At 42.7% G+C, this 20,911-nt stretch overlaps 1 protein-coding gene across 1 annotated transcript in view; it reads right to left on the reverse strand.

Annotated features, from left to right (window-relative positions):
• Window positions 1–20,911, reverse strand: part of LOC310796483 (contactin-associated protein-like 2) — a gene marked incomplete at both ends in the record, with an annotated part of 775,066 nt that overhangs the window by 35,633 nt on the left and 718,522 nt on the right. The window contains one exon of the mRNA XM_083658673.1: window positions 129–222. Within this exon, the coding sequence (XP_083514799.1) occupies window positions 129–222 (94 nt within the window). The remainder of the gene's footprint in view (window positions 1–128; window positions 223–20,911) is intronic.

Raw genomic sequence — 20,911 nt, forward strand, 5'->3', positions numbered from 1 at the left:
TCTCTAGTGGACACATTGTGTCATTACAACATTCCATATTGGTTGTGATGAGTGACCTCACCGAATGTCTTTCAATGAGGGCGGGCACAGCATGAGCCAAAAAGTTTGAGATGAACTGACAAACTCACCAAAGACTTTGCCCAAAAACAGCGTCTTCACAAGGTTGAACTGTGTGTCTGAGGCGTCTGGCAGGGTATAGCTGACCGGAGGGTAATGATCCAACTGAGTCAGAGGGAGGAGGAGGAGGAGGAGAGAGAGAGGGAGGGAGAGAATATATTAGTATTTGCATTTTAAAGAGTGTGTCTGTCTAAAACCACTGACCACAGCATTTTCAAAGACCCGATCGAAGAGCTGCATCAGCACATTAACCAGAGTACACAAGATGATGAGGGGGAGATTGTAATTCATTGTCAGACACACACACAGTACTGTACTGTACCACTTAAAAATGTCCAATCAGGCCAATCAATATTAGCCAGCAACCAGAGAACCAAGACTCAAACATGATGTCATCAGATAGAAAGGCTGGAATTACCCAGATTAGATTTGAGTTTTTTTTTTATGTCCAAATGAGTTTCATTATCTACAATTGAGTATGTGAACTTTGTTTGTTTGTCTGTTTGTTTGTTTGTTTGTTTGTTTGTTTGTTTCAAATTCTGTGTTCAGTCACAGCTATGACGTTTTACCTGCGATCGGGCTGAAACCTTTCTTTAATTAGGCTAATTGGCTAATGATGTGATGTCATCAGTGATGATGTCAAAAGTTATGTCATAAGGGGTGCACACACACGCACGCTCGCGTAGTGTATAATACCCTTATCCGCCTACTCTTTTAACTTTGTTGTATTTGGTTTGTTAAAGGAGAACTTACCTCCAAAACACTTTTTTTCAGCTTTTAACCAATATATATGACTTTGGGGGTGATGTGTGAAGAATTCTGGTCAGAATTTCCACATTTGACACCAAACTGTTGCCATTTTACCATTTGTATCATTTTTCAGCAGCATAACTGGCATAAGCGCCCTCTAAAGGTCGAACACTGCTTTTTTTTTTTCTCAAATAAATGGGAGATTAGGGGCACACTGACGTCACAGTGCCCCCAAAGACTATGGGATTTCAAGATAATTACTCCCCTACCCCCCCTGTACCCTTTCGGCTCCTCAGAACTCCAAGCCTATTCCTATTGAAGTTTGCTCTTAAAATACTGAACCAAACGTCGTCAAAGTTGGCACATGTCTTAATTATAGTTAGTTTCCCGCTGAATGTGTCACTACTTTATTAATATCTTACCTGGATAAGCTCGAATCATGGGCGCCGGAAACGTGGGTGCCGGGTCGCTCGAGCACCCACGGAAAGAGCCGAGCACCCACCGGGAAATGAGGGGAGAGAGAGAGATGCCTATTACTGTGCCACAGGCAGATATCTCTCTCTCTCTCTCTCTCTCTCTCTCCTCTCATTTCCCCGTGGATGCTCGGCTCTGAGCTCTGGGCTGTGGGGGCTGGGCCGCCTGGGCGGGGTCGAGTCATTTTACATGATAGCAAACTCAACCCGTCCGAGCTCCGCCGGCGGCCCCGGGTTGCAAAACGAGATGATCCAAACATAGCCCGTTAATCTGATTGGCTGCATGAGTCAGTGCACTCAACGTGACCCTGCTGACGTAGTGACGTTAACACACTTGAGTGGTATCTGACAGAGTGACAGACAGACAGACTGACAGTTATCAACAACAACGAAAATGAGGAGATTTTTGATTAAACCTAGTGGGGTTTCCACCACCACCACAACGACTTCCAGTTCCACAACAACCAGCGTGGTTTCCAGTGCGACTGGGACTACGTCTACTAGTGCTAGCACCGTGGCCGCGCCGAGGCCAAGTACGTCTGCGACTGCGACTGTTGCCGCGGCCGCCAGAAGGGATCATGGACAAAACAAAGGGCGAACTTATCAAGCTAGCTGGAAAACCAAATTCCCATGGATAACCTATGAAGACACAAAGGACAAAGTATTTTGTGAGGTGTGCACTGCAGCTAAAAACATGGGGGCTCCGCTTCCCTCCACATCACCCGATCTAGAATCTTTGAAGGCTTTTGTACAAGAAGGCTTTTCCAGCTGGGCTAAAGCATTAGAACGATTCACAAAACACGAACAGTCAAGCGTGCATCGAGCTGCTATTATTGCCGCTGCTAATTCTAATGCAGGCGTCAATGTTGTAGCCTCTATGTCTGCAGGTAAACAAAAGCAAATGGCTGCTGCGAGAATAGCGTTATTGGCTATTCTGACCTCTATTCAGTATCTTTCATGTCAGGGATTGGCCATTCGAGGAAAAACAGATGAGTCTTCCAATTTGACCCAGTTGTTAACGTTGCGTGCTCAAGATAAGCCAGAGCTACAATCATGGCTAGCTCGTACAGACAGCAAGTGGCTATCTCATGATATCCAAAACGAGATGATCGAAATCATGGCTCATGATGTGCTGAGAACGCTAAATGAAGAAATAAAGTCTGCTGAGTTTTTCTCTGTGATTATGGACGAGACAACCGACATTACAGTCAAAGAGCAGGTGTCTGTCTGCTTCCGTTTTGTGACTGAAAATTTGGAACCAGAGGAACTGTTTTTTGGATTTTACGAGACATCAAAAACAACAGCAGATGCACTGTTTCGGCTGCTAAAAGATGTTCTGATTAGATTCTCGCTGCCAATCAGCAAATGTAGAGGACAGTGCTATGATGGAGCTTCAAATATGTCTGGCATTCGAACAGGTCTACAGACTCGCGTGCAGGAACAGGAGGCCCGAGCAGTGTACATACATTGCACCGCGCATGTTGTGAATCTGGTTGTGCAGGATGTCGCGCAAAACATTCCCGCATGTCGCAACTTCATGTCACTCATTCGTGACATGATAACACTGATCAGAAATTCACCAAAGCGACTCGCCTGGTTTCACGAGTTTCAAGGCAAGGAAGCACCATCTTTGAGACCTCTGTGCCCGACGCGCTGGACTGTGAAAGCGGCCTCGTTACAATCTATTGCTTCCAACTACAGTGCGCTAATGGAGTTTCTTGAGGACCTGTCTTTAAATGACAACAGTGACGCAGGAGGGAAAGCTAATGGTCTGCTTCTGCAGCTGCAGAAATTCAGCACTTTTTTCTCGTTGAAACTCATGCTGAAATTCTTCTCGCGCATGGAAACTGTCAATACTGCACTCCAAAAGAGACAGTTGCACCTACAGAAAGCTAGACAGATGCTTGACACGCTCAGAGAAGACATACGGTATCTTCGTCAAGAAGGATTCCAGGAATTGTGGGAGCACACTACTGCAGCAGCAGATGAGCTGAACTTGGAGAGTCCAACTGTGCCAAGACCAAGGAAAATCCCCCGCCGACTGGATGATGGAGGTGCGCCCGCACACAGCTTCCAGACACCAGAAGCTCTGTACCGACAGCAATACAACGAGATCATGGATACAGCATCAACATCCCTGGATTGCAGATTCAGTCCTTCTGCGTTCAAACACATGCAAAATGTGGAGGATTTTGTCACTGGAAAGTGCGACTGCAAAAGCATAGTGCAGTTCTATGGGGATGACCTGGATGAGGTCAGGCTGACACTGCACCGTGATATGTGTGGCGACATAGCAAAACAAAAGGGAGTTTGCCTTGCCACTTTTCAGGATGTTGTGGACTTTCTTAAAAGCGACCAGGGAGAGCACTTGAGAATCATGTTACCAGAGTTGATCAAACTTATGAGACTTGCCCTGACTGTCCCTGTAACATCCTGCAGTTCAGAAAGGTCATTTTCAGGCCTGCGACGTCTTAAGACTTATCTCCGGTCCACCATGGGGCAAGGAAGACTGAACCACGTTGCTCTACTGAACTGTCACAAGGATGTGGCACGCACCAGGGACCTGGATAACATCGCAGATCAATTCATCCGACGCTCAACTCCAAGGGGCAACACTTTCCTCATAAAGAAAAAATAACGTCAATGGTGAGTGAAAAAATAAAACCTTTTCTATTTAATAGCTATGCGGGCCTATTATTGGTGGTCAATTAATTGTGACAGTGCAATGTGTACAGTATTATGTTTGGCTTGTGTTGGTGTGGTGTCTCTGAGCCACATGGGGCTTGGTGTGTAATTGAGCTATCTATGATTTATCTTCTAAATAATTCCGGTGGCATAATTATTATTTTCCGTGCATTATGAGCCTCATAATATGAGGTGTAGTAGTAGTGTATGTTAATGTTGGTTAAAACCTTTGATCTCTCAATGTGTCTGTGTGGGCCGCTGACGCTGTTCATGTCCTATGGTGCTGAAATGAGTGTGTGGTTGAGTGCTTCGGTTGCTTATTCCTATTCTGTCGAACTGAAGTGGTGTGTGAAGTGTGTGTGTGTGTGTGTGTGTGTGTGTGTGTGTAGATCGCTGTTAAATCTCCTATGGTGCTGAAATGTGTGCGTTTACGTCACTGCAGCTTTATCGCGTTTGGGTCGGCTCGGCCGGGCTCGGCTGGGGGGGGGGGGGGGGGGGGGGGGCGTTGGTTGGCAACCGCAAGCATGGGCACCCACTGGCACAGACATAAATCGGCGCCTATGGCTCGAATGATGATGTTTATATTATCAGTCCGAGTTGTAAGCACTGTCTCCAGCCCAGGCAGGCGGGAGAGAGTCGTACTGTAAAACCTCATGCGCGCGCAGCAGCAGCTGGGCTCTCTGTGCACAGTCTGACATTTCTGCGGCTATCAGTCCGACTTGGAAGCACTTTCTCTCGGCCAGTCAAACGGGAGAGTCTGTTCGCTCATGCACCTGCAGCAGCAGCAGCACACAGCAGCAGTGAGAGGCGGGGGCTTTCAACAGTCTGACATTTCAGCAAACAAATCTCGTCGCAGTTTAGCGGGAATGTAAGGTATAACGCTATACTACGACGTGACAACGTGACAAAGCTTCTCTAAACATATCGGCTAATATAATATCATCACTGTGTACAAGCAACGCCAACTTCTCAGGAAATGAAAGTCAGCAGAGCAGAGCAACTGGCTCTGTCTGTGTGTGTGTGCTCCGAGGAGGAGAAGAGCTCTGTCCTGCTCTGCCTGCGCCCTGAGAGGAAAAATCATAGGTGCTGTAACTTTCAACAAGAATCACGAAAAGCCCCAAAACGCAAATTAAAAACGGATTTCATTGCGCGGTTTATCGCTAGTTGTACGAGGGAATGACGTGGAGAAATCTCGCATTGTGTTACCCCAGAGCGGGGGGTTTCTCCTATTGTGCGGTGTGCTGCTGTAACGAGCCCATGTCACTTTGCTCTCGTAACGTAATTTGACACCCTGCCATAGAGATACATGCAGAAAAATAATTAAATTTCTAGTTCGCCACTGAATTACCAAATTGATATAACTTTCAACCATTTTCAGATTTTCTGTTTCCATACAGACCAACAGCGTTGGCTAGTTGTTGATATTTATAAAGATATTGCCCCTCTCAAATAAATTATTTTTGAGGCAGTAGGCAAACTGTAATGGCGTCGATTTCCGAAAAAGAATCTTGACTTGAACACAGCCAAAGAGTCTAGTATAGACAAGAGCATATGTCATTTCTTGGTTTTTTCCATAGGTATTTTCAAATCACTGTTCTAATACATATCTAGAGGGTAAGTCCTCCTTTAAGGTTAAGTTAAGGTATTTATATTCTTTGTTTTGTGTTAAGTGTGGTAATGTCACCTCTCACTATTGCTAGAGGAAAATAAGATCTTTTAAACAGATTTTTGTATTTTCTGTGTGAATTTCCTTGTTGCAGTCTAAACCTACACTGGTTCGTAACAACTATCCACGTGTTTCATAGCTGAATATGACTTACAGCATTATAATTTGTTCCGATTTAAACAATCGGAGATCACAAAGCACAGCATAACTAGGACCTGTGCTTTTGCTAGCAAGATGAGTCGGCATCCATTAATTGTCTCTGGTCCCCTCCCTGTCACACTTAACTCTGACATTTTTAGCAGGCTGTTTGGCTCAACAACTGGCTGGCCAAACACTGTGCTGATAAGGGCTACCTATTCTTAGATAACTGGCCCTTTTTTAGAGGCATGACTGGCATGCTTAAGATGGATGGCATCCACCCTACCCCATTGGGTGCTAGCACCTTATCAAAAAACCTGGATAGTTGCCTACGGCAAACCCAGACTACTATCCTTGAATGACAGTTTCACCCACAACATGCAGGGCCACAGGCTGCTAGACAGCCTGTTAGTTCTACTTGTGCGGTTATGGAGTCTGCTAGTTCAATTAACTTAGTCTATCCAATACAGACTGTGCTCCGTCCGCGCCGCACTATTACTAGTAACCGACCCATAAACGCTCTGCAATATCCTAACCCAAACCTTATTGTTATTAATCCGACTGTTACCACCGCCGCTCCGTCTCCGTATTATACCACGATCTCTCAAATTAGCACAGTTTCTCTTCGTCGCTCCGTCCCCTCACGCCGCTCTCGTCCACCCCTCAAAACGTCAAACACCAACCTCATTGAGATTAAATCTACTCTTGGTATCGAATGCTCTAAATTAACTAATATTGATGATAAATCTATTCGATTTGGATTGATTAATATCAGATCAATCACCAATAAAGCCTCCTCGTCAATGACTTAATCATTGAACATAATATTGACGTTATGGGATTATGCGAAACCTGGCTAAAACCGGACGTTGTTCTTCCACTCATTGAAGCCTCCCCCCCTAACTTTGACAATTCGCATGTTGCCAGAATGTCAAGAAATGGTGGGGGCGTTGGCCTAATTTATAACTCAAATCTAGGTCTTCTGCAGGATCAAAAGTATAAGCTCCTATCTTGTGAGATACTTACTATGAGACACTCTAATATAGCTGGCCTCGGAGCCTTCTACCTAGTTATGCTCTACCGCCCACCTGGGCCCTATTCATCTTTTCTTGATGAATTTTCCAATTTTCTCTCTGACCTCGTAACCCGCACGGATAATATCCTTATCATTGGCGATTTCAATATTCATGTTAACCGTAAAGCTGACCCACTCTGCAAAGCCTTTCTATCTTTAGTCGACACCCTTGGCTTTGCTCAGTTGGTTCATGAACAAACGCATTCTAACGGCAACACGCTTGATCTCGTCCTTGCTCGTGGGATTAACGTCTCAGATCTGTCAGTCATGATTTACCCTCCAGCACTGTCAGATCATTATCTCATTCAATTTAAAATAGACCTGCCCCTCCGGCAATCAAACCTAGCCGATACCTATACCGCCCGGCGTATCGATAGTTCTACTCCCACTGAACTCGCTGATTTGTTATCGGGCCGCTTTCCTCTCTCCCAGAGCGGATCGACTCCATTAATGAATTCACAAATCAATTTAATTCAATCCTACTCGCCTCGCTTGATTCTATCGCACCTCTACGTACTAAAATCCGTCGCCCTAAAAAACCCTCGCCTTGGTATACTGACGATACACGCGCACAAAAACTAATATGCAGAAAACTAGAACGTAAATGGCGATCATCCAAGCTTGAAGTCTATCGACTAGCTTGGAGTGATAGCCTATTAAAATACAAATGTATGCTCTCCGCTGCAAGAGCCTCCTACCTATCAGATCTTATTAACACTAATAAAAATAATCCTAAATTTTTATTTGACACGGTCGCAAATCTTACTCGCAAACCATCCCCCAATACAAACTCTCCATTTACAGCTAATGACTTCCTTGACTTCTTTAACCGTAAAATTATCTGTATTAGAGATGAAATTAGCAACTCTCTATTACTCACAAAGGGTGCTAACCCCTTTCCTAGCCCTGTCCTTAGAACCTTAGACGAGAGTACTATACTCTCGAATTTTGAGACTATCTCCCTAAATGCACTTTCAAAAATTGTACTTTCATCTAAATCCACAACCTGTTTATTCGACCCTCTCCCTGCAAAGTTGATTAAGGAACTCCTTCCAATACTAGGCCCCCCCTTACTTAACATTATCAATAGCTCCCTCTCCTCTGGCATTGTCCCTGCCTCCTTCAAATCTGCTGTAATCAAACCTCTACTTAAAAAGCCAAACCTTGATTCTGAGGTTCTTAACAACTTCAGGCCAATCTCAAATCTCCCCTTCCTCTCTAAAGTTCTTGAAAAAGTAGTCTCAACACAATTAACTGACTACCTCTCGCATAATAAACTTCTCGATCCCTTTCAATCTGGTTTTAGATCACTCCATAGTACTGAAACTGCTCTTACAAAAGTAACCAATGACCTTCTCCTCGCGTCCGACTCTAATTTCTCCTCTCTTCTCATTTTATTAGACTTAAGCGCAGCCTTCGATACAATCGATCATAAGATCCTCCTAGACCGCTTATCTAACTACGTAGGTATCCGGGGCACTGCCCTATCCTGGCTAAAGTCATATTTGTCTGATAGGACACACTGTGTCTCATATAAAAATATTATGTCCACATTCTCCTCAGTGAAGTTTGGTGTACCGCAGGGATCAGTCCTGGGTCCCTTACTCTTTGGAGTTTACTTACTGCCTCTTGGCGAAATTTTCCATAGATATGGCATTAAATTCCACTGTTATGCCGACGATACCCAAATTTATATACCAATTAGACCAGACGATCGCTCTAAACTCGCTAATCTTGAATCCTGCTTAATCGCTGTTACAGATTGGATGTCAAATAATTTCTTACGACTAAACGCCAACAAAACTGAACTACTAGTTGTTGGCCCAAAAACCCAACTTCCATTTCTCACTGATCTTAGTCTGAACATTGAGAACTGCGTAATTACTCCAAACTCAAAGGTGAAAAACCTAGGTGTTACCTTTGATCCTACTCTGTCATTCGATGCTCACATTAAGGACATCACTAAAATAGCTTTCTTTCATCTTCGCAATATCTCAAAGATCCGTCCCTTGCTAAATGCAACGGATGCCGAAACCTTAATACACGCCTTTGTTTCATCTAGACTCGATTACTGTAATGTCCTATTCTCTGGCCTTCCACTTTGTAGCACAAATAAATTACAACTCGTGCAAAACGCCGCTGCTAGAATTCTAACTAGAACTAAGAAGTTTGATCATATAACTCCGGTCTTAATCTCCCTCCACTGGCTCCCAATTCAGGCCAGATCAGACTTTAAGGTGCTTCTGTTAACCTATAAATCTTTGCACGGGCTCGCACCTCCGTACTTATCTGAGCTAATCATTCCTTATGTTCCCACGCGTACTCTCCGCTCACAGGACGGTAATTATCTTACCGTCCCTAAAATTAAGAAAAAATCAGCAGGTAGCAGAGCATTTTCTTACCGTGCTCCATATCTCTGGAACCAGCTTCCTCTGTCAGTTAGGGAAGCTGGCTCCATTGAAATCTTCAAAACTAGACTCAAAACCCATTTATTCTCACAATCATTTGGTTGTGCTTGATGGTTATGTTTGATGATGTCATTCTCTAGAAATATTTATTAGCTCTTGAGTACATACAATCCTGAATTGCTGAGCGGGCTGTCTCAAGCCAGCAATATCAGTATAAACTTAGACTTGACCTAATTTAAATAATATGGCATCAGTCGACCCAGTAGCCTAGATAGAAAATCAAATAGTTGGTGAATAAACTTAGTCCTGAACTGCTGAGCGGGCTATCTCAAGCCAGCAGTATCAGTATAAATTTAGACTGGACCTAATTTAATAATATGGCATCAGCCGATCCAGTAGCTCAGATATAAAATCAAATAGCTGGTGAATAAACGTAGTCCTGAACTGCTGAGCGGGCTATCTCAAGCCAGCAGTATCAGTATAAACTTAGACTTGACCTAATTTAATTTAATAATATGGCATCAGCCGATCCAATAGCTCAGATATAAATTCAAATAGCTGGTGAATAAACTTAGTCCTGAACTGCTGAGCGGGCTATCACAAGCCAGCAGTATCAATATAAACTTAGACTTGACCTAATTTAATAATATGGCATCAGCCGATCCAGTAGCTCGGTTATAATATCAAATAGCTGATGAATAAACTTAGTCCTGAACTGCTGAGCGGGCTATCTCAAGCCAGCAGTATCAGTATAAACTTAGACTTGACCTAATTTAATAATATGGCATCAGCCGACCCAGTAGCTCAGATATAAAATCAAATAGCTGGTGAATAAACTTAGTCCTGAACTGCTGAGCGGGCTATCTCAAGCCAGCAGTATCAGTATAAACTTAGACCTAGACTACCTAGACCTGAATTAGCAGTATAATATTAGTCATCCTAAATAATCCTAATAAATTTTGATTTGACCTAATTTTATTGTTGTCTATAGAGTTAGTTCCACCTCTGCGCAGATTCCCCCGCTCTCTTCTCTCTCTCCCCCTCAGGTGTCCTTCATTGGCCTGACGTACACCCCACCGCTGCAGCCCTAGGTCCGGCCGTCATCGCCCTAGCCACCTGTCGTCACTCTAGGCCATCTACCCACTACTCCTTCTACTGTCTGACACCCCGGGCTCATCACCATCACCGACCCCTATCCTCATCATCCTGGTCACCTGCTTGCCTAAGGGAAGGGGGGGGCGCCCCCCCAGCCCCCCCCCCCCGCCGCCTCATCATCACCTCCAACTCCTATCCTCCCCTCCTCTTAATCATCACCTCCGACTCCTATCCTCCCCTCCCCTCCTCTTAATCCATGTCACCAACGCGGACTCATGGATTCCTCAGATCATCCTCATGGAACTCCCAATCTTGTTATCCCTTTTTGTCACCTAGCTAATTAACTAGTATTCTCTAAACCTACGAACACTTAAAGACTGCATTTTCTATTTCTTTTTGGACTCTACTTTTTAGATTTCAACTCCCTTCCCTGATCTTAGGATAATTTAAAAATTACATTTTTATATCCCTTCTGTTGGACTCTTTTTTACATTTTCAATTTTCTGTTCTCTTGTACATTTTATTTCCATAATAAACCATTCACAGAGTTTCATTATCGGAAACTCTGTGCATGGTTTAGCCCGGCATCTCTCGGCCTGTCTCGGAGGGGAGTCCCCAGATGGGGGTCCGCTGCTGTGGCCTGGGTGGGCCCGTCCCCCGCGTGGCCTGCTCTCACGCTCTCAGTCACTATGCTGGTGGCTGGGGGCTGGGGGGGCGGGTCGCGTGGGGGCTGGGTCCGTCCGGGCCGCAGCAATTGGCCCCTAGCACAACGACCTCACAAGGTTCCTCCTCAGCCAAGTCACTGGGGCAATCCATGCGGCGATCCATATGGTGGAAAGGTTTTCTTGCGTTCACTGGGGGTGAGGGGGTGCCGCTGTGTCCCGGCCTGGCCTTCCCTCCCACGCCCTATGTGGGCGGGGGCCGGGTCGGGGGGCATCGGTGCTCTTCATCACTGGTCGAGGGCTGCCGGTTGGTTTAGAACAGCTTAGGTAGGCGATAGATTAGCTACAGCCTAAGGCTGACCTGTTAGTGTTCAGGCTAAAATCAGACTAGAGCAGGGTAGGATAGGCCAGATTAGGCTGTAGATTAGCTAGATACTATGTCCCAGTTAGCTCTGGTTAATGCTTAGAGTAGTCAGTTGTCTGATCTTCTCCCCCCCCCTCTCTTTCCCCCTTCCCCCGCTTCTTCCCTTCTTCCCCCTTCTTGTTCTCCTCTCTTTCCATGCTCTTTCTTCCCCCACTCTCTTTCCATGCTCTTTCCTCCCCCACATCCCACCGCCCCCCCCTCCCTTCTCCTGCTCTCTCCTCATTCTCCCCCCCTCTGCTCCTTCTCCTCTTCTCCCCTATTTTCCTGAATCCCTGCCACTTCCTGCTCTCCTTTCTCTCACATTCCCCCTGCTCTCCTTCCCCTGCACCCTCCCACCTCTCCTTCTCTGCCTCTCTGTCCTCCCCCGTCTCTCACATTCCCCCTGCTCTCCTTCCCCTGCACCCTCCCACCTCTCCTTCTCTGTTCTCTCCTCCTCCACATTTCCCATTTTCCCCCCACCCTCGCCCTAATCCGGGCCCGTATCCTACTCCCTCCCTCCACCCTAGACCCTACCTCTACTGTCTGTCCTCCCCCCTCTCTCACATTCCCCCTGCTCTCCTTCCCCTGCACCCTCCCACCTCCCCTTCTCTGTTCTCTCCTCCTCCACATTTCCCATTTTCTCCCCACCCTCGCCCTAATCCGGGCCCGTATCCTACTCCCTCCCTCCACCCTAGACCCTACCTCTACTCTACCTCCCCTGTACCCTTCCACCTCTCCTTCTCTGTTCTCTCCTCCTCTCTGTCCTCTCCCCTCTCTCACATTCCCACTGCTCTCCTTCCCCTGCGCCCTCCCACCTCTCCTTCTCTGTTCTCTCCTCCTCTCTGCCCTCTCCTCCCTCTCACATTCCCCCTGCTCTCCCTCCCCTGCACCCTCTCCTTCTCTGTTCTCTCCTCCTCCACATTTCCCATTTCTCCCCACCCTCGCCCTAATCCGGGCCCGTATCCTACTCCCTCCCCTCCCCCAACCCTAGACCCTACCCCTACCCTGGCTCTCCCTCCCCTGCACCCTCATCTCTCCTCCTCTGTTCTCTGTGGAGAGGAGGATCTCTCCTCCTCCACATTTCCTATTTTCTCCCCACCTCCCCCCTCCCCTCCCTCCTCCCTCTCCCTCCCTCCTCCACTCTCCTGCTTTCTTCAAATGTTCAAATGTTATCTTTATTCTGTATATTCTTGTTACTGTGTGTTAGCTAGAATCAGCTAGACATACTTTCTGTGAAGCCCTCTGAGACATGCTTGTGAATTAGGGCTATATAAATAAACTTGACTTGACTTGACTTGACAATAGCTTAGGTACTCACACATGTCACACCAGGCCAAATGACTAGAGGCAACTTCTCATTTGGAAAGTTGTTCTTTTTTGGTTGTTTCATTTTCCTTTTTTTGTTGAGTCAATCTAGTGGCTGATGAATGTAAAGTGAAGAATGATCTTCCATAATGATCCTGCAAACAGAAGCACTCTCGCTCTTCATTAGGACGACTGTAGATAAATGATCACAGTCATAATTAACAACTGAGGGAGAGAGAGAGAGAGAGAGAGAGAGCGAGACTGTGGAGAGACTGATGGAGGGATGGAATAGGCAACTTTAATATCCCTGCAACATAATTAACGTGTTATTGCTGTTTCACTGACATTTCTAATTAGCTTGGAGGCTGTAGCCCACACTATTAAAGACTGAAGAGAATCATTTCAACCCAACAAATTGCTTTCTGTGTTCCCTAAACCCTTTGTGTTTCTCCCTCGGTTTACCCATCTTTTCCTTCTCTCTCTCCCCACATAGTGGAGCGGCTAAGTGCTATAATCTTTCAGTTTGTGATACAAGCGTGAAAATTGGCATGAGCAGTCTCCATGGGTCACTTGACAAGAAAATTGCCCGAGCCAATTGAAATTTCAAGATGGCGGGCATTTTTCAAGATGGCCGACACCTTAGTGGAGCAGTTAAGTGATATAATGGTTTATTTGGTGGTAGAAGCATGAAAATTGGCATGAGCAGTCTCTGTGGGTCACTTGACAAGAAGCCACCCACAGCCACTTGAAATTTCAAGATGGTGGCCATTTTTCAAGATTGCCACCATCTAAATGGAGCAGTTAAGCAATATGATTGTTTAGTTAGTGACACAAGCATGCAAATTGGTATGAGCAGTCTCTAAGGGTTGCTTCACAAGAGAACACTCTCAGCCACTTGAAATTTCAATTTTCAAGATGGCCGCCCCCTGGATCCTCAAAAGATCAATTATCTCATAGAAATGTATTGGGGTTTTTTCAAGGACGATTTGGTGTAATTTTATTTTATATGATTTAGATTATGCTAAATACAATTTTTAAGGCATCAAAATACAGTTGTGTTGATCATAGATAGATAGATAGATTAGACAAGAGTGAATATCTGCACTACCAGGGCACACTGGTGATATATCACTGCTGTTAAACTCAGAATGGGGTTCAATGTCAGCTAATTGAAAGTTAGTATCCCAAATGCTGTCTAATTTACCCCAAAACAGTTAGATAGCTGCACCTGAATTGACAGGTTGTGCCAGCGCGGGAGAGCCGAGCCAAGGTTAATGGGGTTTTAGTTAACCGGATGGTGTACAGATCGCACGGGATATAAATGACATTGGATGAACGATCGGACTAAGTGTAGGGCTAAGGCATGAACTTAGTTGTATCCCATACATCAAAGTGCTTAAAGGTGGTAAAAGGATAAACCCTCGGCCTCTGCAATTGCTGCAGACATGGCAGAAGCCATCATATCAGTTGAGAAAACCAACTGGGACAGATGTTTCATTTGTCAGCAGGAAACCAAGGAAAAGCTCATTCAGCCGAGTTTCGTCAATATAGAGCACGATCAAACTGGTTATGGTACCATTGCAAGAAATGTTCCATTATTTCACAAGATCAATGCTCTTCCTATCTTACTTAGTCCAATCCGATTAGATGAAGGTGATGGTATAGAAAGTACATTGACAAGAAACAGAGCAAAATATCATTTAAGCTGTAAACTTATGTTCAACAACACAAAGCTGGAAAGGGCCCAAAAGAGAGCATCTTCTACTGCTGCTGAAGACACCGACGATGCTCTCTTTTGGGCCCTTGAATTACGCCAAGAGTACGGCAACCATTTTAGGGCATCCTCGTCAGTCAGAGTATAGGCTATCGTTCCTCAGTCTAAAGCGTTGTCAGTTGTCATGTCTCCTATAGTAAACCGTCGAGTGTGCTCTGAAACACCTTCAGTCCTCACACGAAAACGCTGTCATTCCTCCTGCCTCACTAAAAACGTTGTCGATCCTCCTGCAGCAGGCCCGGCGCTAGGGGCGGGCCTGACCGGGCCGGGCCCCCCCATTCAACAAACTGGCCCCCCCATTCCAATTTTTTTTTTTTTTCGGTTCAATAACTCCAGCCACAATGGAGTTATTGAACCGAAAAGCCACATTTTTCCATAAAAAAATGAATTATGAAATTTGGGGAGTATTAAACTCCAATAAAAAAAGGTGTGTCCTAACCAGGCAGTGTAGTAATGTCATTCTACATTGACTTTGAGTCATTAGCTCATATGACCTGGGAGTTATTGAGCCGAAAAGCCACATTTTTCAGAAAATGCATGTTTCCATAAAGAAATTAATCATGAAATATGGGGAGTATTACACTCCAATAAAAAAAGGTGTGTCCTAACCAGGCAGTCTAGTAATATGATTCTACATTGATTTTGAGTCATTCGGTCACATGACCTGGGAGTTATTGAGCCGAAAAGGCGAATTTTTCAGAAAATGCATGTTTCCATAAAGAAATTAATCATGAAATATGGGGAGTATTAAACTCCAATAAAAAAAGGTGTGTCCTAACCAGGCAGTCTAGTAATATGATTCTACATTGATTTTGAGTCATTCAGTCATATGACCTGGGAGTTATTGAGCCGAAAAGCCACATTTTTCCATAAAAAAATGAATTATGAAATTTGGGAAGTATTAAACTCCAATAAAAGAAGGTGTGTCCTAACCAGGCAGTGTAGTAATGTCATTCTACATTGACTTTGAGTCATTAGCTCATATGACCTGGGAGTTATTGAGCCGAAAAGCCACATTTTTCCAAAAAAAAAAAAGAATTATGAAATTTGGGAAGTATTAAACTCCAATAAAAGAAGGTGTGTCCTAACCAGGCAGTGTAGTAATGTCATTCTACATTGACTTTGAGTCATTCGGTCATATGACCTGGGAGTTATTGAGCCGAAAAGCCACATTTTTCCATAAAAAAATGAATTATGAAATTTGGGGAGTATTAAACTCCAATAAAAGAAGGTGTGTCCTAACCAGGCAGTGTAGTAATGTCATTCTACATTGACTTTGAGTCATTAGGTCATATGACCTGGGAGTTATTGACCCGAAAAGCCACATTTTTCCATAAAAAAATGAATTATGAAATTTGGGGAGTATTAAACTCCAATAAAAGAAGGTGTGTCCTAACCAGGCAGTGTAGTAATGTCATTCTACATTGACTTTGAGTCATTAGCTCATATGACCTGGGAGTTATTGAGCCGAAAAGCCACATTTTTCCATAAAAAAATGAATTATGAAATTTGGGGAGTATTAAACTCCAATAAAAGAAGGTGTGTCCTAACCAGGCAGTGTAGTAATGTCATTCTACATTGACTTTGAGTCATTAGCTCATATGACCTGGGAGTTATTGAGCCGAAAAGCCACATTTTTCAGAAAATGCATGTTTCCATAAAGAAATTAATCATGAAATATGGGGAGTATTACACTCCAATAAAAAAAGGTGTGTCCTAACCAGGCAGTCTAGTAATATGATTCTACATTGACTTTGAGTCATTCGGTCATATGACCTGGGAGTTATTGAGCCGAAAAGCCACATTTTTCCCTAAAAAAATGAATTATGAAATTTGGGGAGTATTAAACTCCAATAAAAGAAGGTGTGTCCTAACCAGGCAGTGTAGTAATGTCATTCTACATTGACTTTGAGTCATTAGCTCATATGACCTGGGAGTTATTGAGCCGAAAAGCCACATTTTTCCATAAAAAAATGAATTATGAAATTTGGGGAGTATTAAACTCCAATAAAAGAAGGTGTGTCCTAACCAGGCAGTGTAGTAATGTCATTCTACATTGACTTTGAGTCATTAGGTCATATGACCTGGGAGTTATTGAACCGAAAAGCCACATTTTTCCATAAAAAAATGAATTATGAAATTTGGGGAGTATTAAACTCCAATAAAAAAAGGTGTGTCCTAACCAGGCAGTGTAGTAATGTCATTCTACATTGACTTTGAGTCATTAGCTCATATGACCTGGGAGTTATTGAGCCGAAAAGCCACATTTTTCAGAAAATGCATGTTTCCATAAAGAAATTAATCATGAAATATGGGGAGTATTACACTCCAATAAAAAAAGGTGTGTCCTAACCAGGCAGTCTAGTAATATGATTCTACATTGATTTTGAGTCATTCGGTCACATGACCTGGGAGTTATTGAGCCGAAAAGGCGAATTTTTAAGAAAATGCAAAAGTTTAAGATAGCAGAAAAATAGCTAAAATGAAGACAGTCATTACGAGCAGAAAAATGAAGTAAAACAGAAAACAGTTGATAAAATCTATGAATGGGCAAAAGCTTTTCGAAACAGGAAAGTTTTTAACTGCTTTTTGAATGTGAGTTCAGAGGAAGAGCCTCTCTGGACCAGGGGGAGAGCATTCCAGAGCCTTGGGGCCACCACCGCGAAGTAGTGATATCTCATATCAATCTAGGTTGTTCTTTGATAGTTGTTGCAGAAATATTGTTGTAGACCAAATAGCATAACAGCAAAACACTCAAAAATGGAAGTCTTGAGTTAAAGGGAGCCGGAGTCAAAAGAAGTTTTGTGATATGATATATATTCAGTTGAAACAGAGATCCTGGCCAAGGAGATGCACTCCTGTACATACCACGGGTGGACATACAGGCTTACATGAAAAGGACCAGCCAGTCCTACACGTTTATAGTGATTCAGTTGAACAGAGATTACATTTTGTTATTCTGTTACGATAGTGCCCAGATCAGAGATTACATTTGTTATTCTAAAATGGCGCTGTACACAGGGCAATGTGATGAGACATGAGGTTATTTTGACCTGTGACTGAGAGATGATCTGTATAACTATGAATGCAGTTATTATTAAAGAAGTTGATTGTTATGACAATAAAGCAGGGCATACGCACTTCTGTATGTTTTGATTACCACATTATCCTACACTTATCCTAGCGTTGTGAGCTGTTTCAAGATGGTCAAGATGAATTATAAAATGTAGGCTAGAAGTCACCAGTGAAATGTGTCCATGCATCTATTAAATCTATTAAAGTGTATGCTAACTGAAAATGTAAAGTAGCACATAAAATGAGCTGGTGTGATGTTAATTTATTTTCCCTGTCAATAGTTGTATGGGTTTTGGAGATATCAGCCCTAGAATCTTCTGCCTTCCCTTCTAAGAAAATAGTTAATACTCCTCATATTATATTTTTTATGGAAAAATACGCATTTTCAGAGAAGTGAGCCTTTTTGGCTCAATAACTCCCAGGTCATATGACCTAATGACTCAAAGTCAATGTAGAATGACATTACTACACTGCCTGGTTAGGACACACCTTCTTTTATTGGAGTTTAATACTCCCCAAATTTCATAATTCATTTTTTTATGGAAAAATGTGGCTTTTCGGCTCAATAACTCCCAGGTCATATGAGCTAATGACTCAAAGTCAATGTAGAATGACATTACTACACTGCCTGGTTAGGACACACCTTCTTTTATTGGAGTTTAATACTCCCCAAATTTCATAATTCATTTTTTTATGGAAAAATGTGGCTTTTCGGCTCAATAACTCCCAGGTCATATGACCGAATGACTCAAAGTCAATGTAGAATGACATTACTACACTGCCTGGTTAGGACACACCTTATTTTATTGGAGTTTAATACTTCCCAAATTTCATAATTCATTTTTTTATGGAAAAATGTGGCTTTTCGGCTCAATAACTCCCAGGTCATATGACTGAATGACTCAAAATCAATGTAGAATCATATTACTAGACTGCCTGGTTAGGACACACCTTTTTTTATTGGAGTTTAATACTCCCCAAATTTCATAATTCATTTTTTTATGGAAAAATGTGGCTTTTCGGCTCAATAACTCCCAGGTCATATGAGCTAATGACTCAAAGTCAATGTAGAATGACATTACTACACTGCCTGGTTAGGACACACCTTCTTTTATTGGAGTTTAATACTCCCCAAATTTCATAATTCATTTTTTTATGGAAAAATGTGGCTTTTCGGCTCAATAACTCCCAGGTCATATGAGCTAATGACTCAAAGTCAATGTAGAATGACATTACTACACTGCCTGGTTAGGACACACCTTCTTTTATTGGAGTTTAATACTCCCCAAATTTCATAATTCATTTTTTTATGGAGAAATGTGGCTTTTCGGCTCAATAACTCCCAGGTCATATGACCGAATGACTCAAAATCAATGTAGAATCATATTACTAGACTGCCTGGTTAGGACACACCTTTTTTTATTGGAGTTTAATGCTCCCCATATTTCATGATTAATTTCTTTATGGAAACATGCATTTTCTGAAAAATTCGCCTTTTCGGCTCAATAACTCCCAGGTCATGTGACCGAATGACTCAAAATCAATGTAGAATCATATTACTAGACTGCCTGGTTAGGACACACCTTTTTTTATTGGAGTGTAATACTCCCCATATTTCATGATTAATTTCTTTATGGAAACATGCATTTTCTGAAAAATGTGGCTTTTCGGGTCAATAACTCCCAGGTCATATGAGCTAATGACTCAAAGTCAATGTAGAATGACATTACTACACTGCCTGGTTAGGACACACCTTTTTTTATTGGAGTTTAATACTCCCCAAATTTCATAATTCATTTTTTTATGGAAAAATGTGGCTTTTCGGCTCAATAACTCCCAGGTCATATGAGCTAATGACTCAAAGTCAATGTAGAATGACATTACTACACTGCCTGGTTAGGACACACCTTCTTTTATTGGAGTTTAATACTCCCCAAATTTCATAATTCATTTTTTTATGGAAAAATGTGGCTTTTCGGCTCAATAACTCCCAGGTCATATGAGCTAATGACTCAAAGTCAATGTAGAATGACATTACTACACTGCCTGGTTAGGACACACCTTCTTTTATTGGAGTTTAATACTCCCCAAATTTCATAATTCATTTTTTTAGGGAAAAATGTGGCTTTTCGGCTCAATAACTCCCAGGTCATATGACCGAATGACTCAAAGTCAATGTAGAATCATATTACTAGACTGCCTGGTTAGGACACACCTTTTTTTATTGGAGTGTAATACTCCCCATATTTCATGATTAATTTCTTTATGGAAACATGCATTTTCTGAAAAATGTGGCTTTTCGGCTCAATAACTCCCAGGTCATATGAGCTAATGACTCAAAGTCAATGTAGAATGACATTACTACACTGCCTGGTTAGGACACACCTTCTTTTATTGGAGTTTAATACTCCCCAAATTTCATAATTCATTTTTTTATGGAAAAATGTGGCTTTTCGGCTCAATAACTCCCAGGTCATATGACCGAATGACTCAAAGTCAATGTAGAATGACATTACTACACTGCCTGGTTAGGACACACCTTATTTTATTGGAGTTTAATACTTCCCAAATTTCATAATTCATTTTTTTATGGAAAAATGTGGCTTTTCGGCTCAATAACTCCCAGGTCATATGACTGAATGACTCAAAATCAATGTAGAATCATATTACTAGACTGCCTGGTTAGGACACACCTTTTTTTATTGGAGTTTAATACTCCCCAAATTTCATAATTCATTTTTTTATGGAAAAATGTGGCTTTTCGGCTCAATAACTCCCAGGTCATATGAGCTAATGACTCAAAGTCAATGTAGAATGACATTACTACACTGCCTGGTTAGGACACACCTTCTTTTATTGGAGTTTAATACTCCCCAAATTTCATAATTCATTTTTTTATGGAAAAATGTGGCTTTTCGGCTCAATAACTCCCAGGTCATATGAGCTAATGACTCAAAGTCAATGTAGAATGACATTACTACACTGCCTGGTTAGGACACACCTTCTTTTATTGGAGTTTAATACTCCCCAAATTTCATAATTCATTTTTTTATGGAGAAATGTGGCTTTTCGGCTCAATAACTCCCAGGTCATATGACCGAATGACTCAAAATCAATGTAGAATCATATTACTAGACTGCCTGGTTAGGACACACCTTTTTTTATTGGAGTTTAATGCTCCCCATATTTCATGATTAATTTCTTTATGGAAACATGCATTTTCTGAAAAATTCGCCTTTTCGGCTCAATAACTCCCAGGTCATGTGACCGAATGACTCAAAATCA

This window comes from Poromitra crassiceps (assembly GCF_964638095.1).
Source record: "Poromitra crassiceps genome assembly, chromosome: 2".
Taxonomy (NCBI): Eukaryota; Metazoa; Chordata; class Actinopteri; order Beryciformes; family Melamphaidae; genus Poromitra; species Poromitra crassiceps.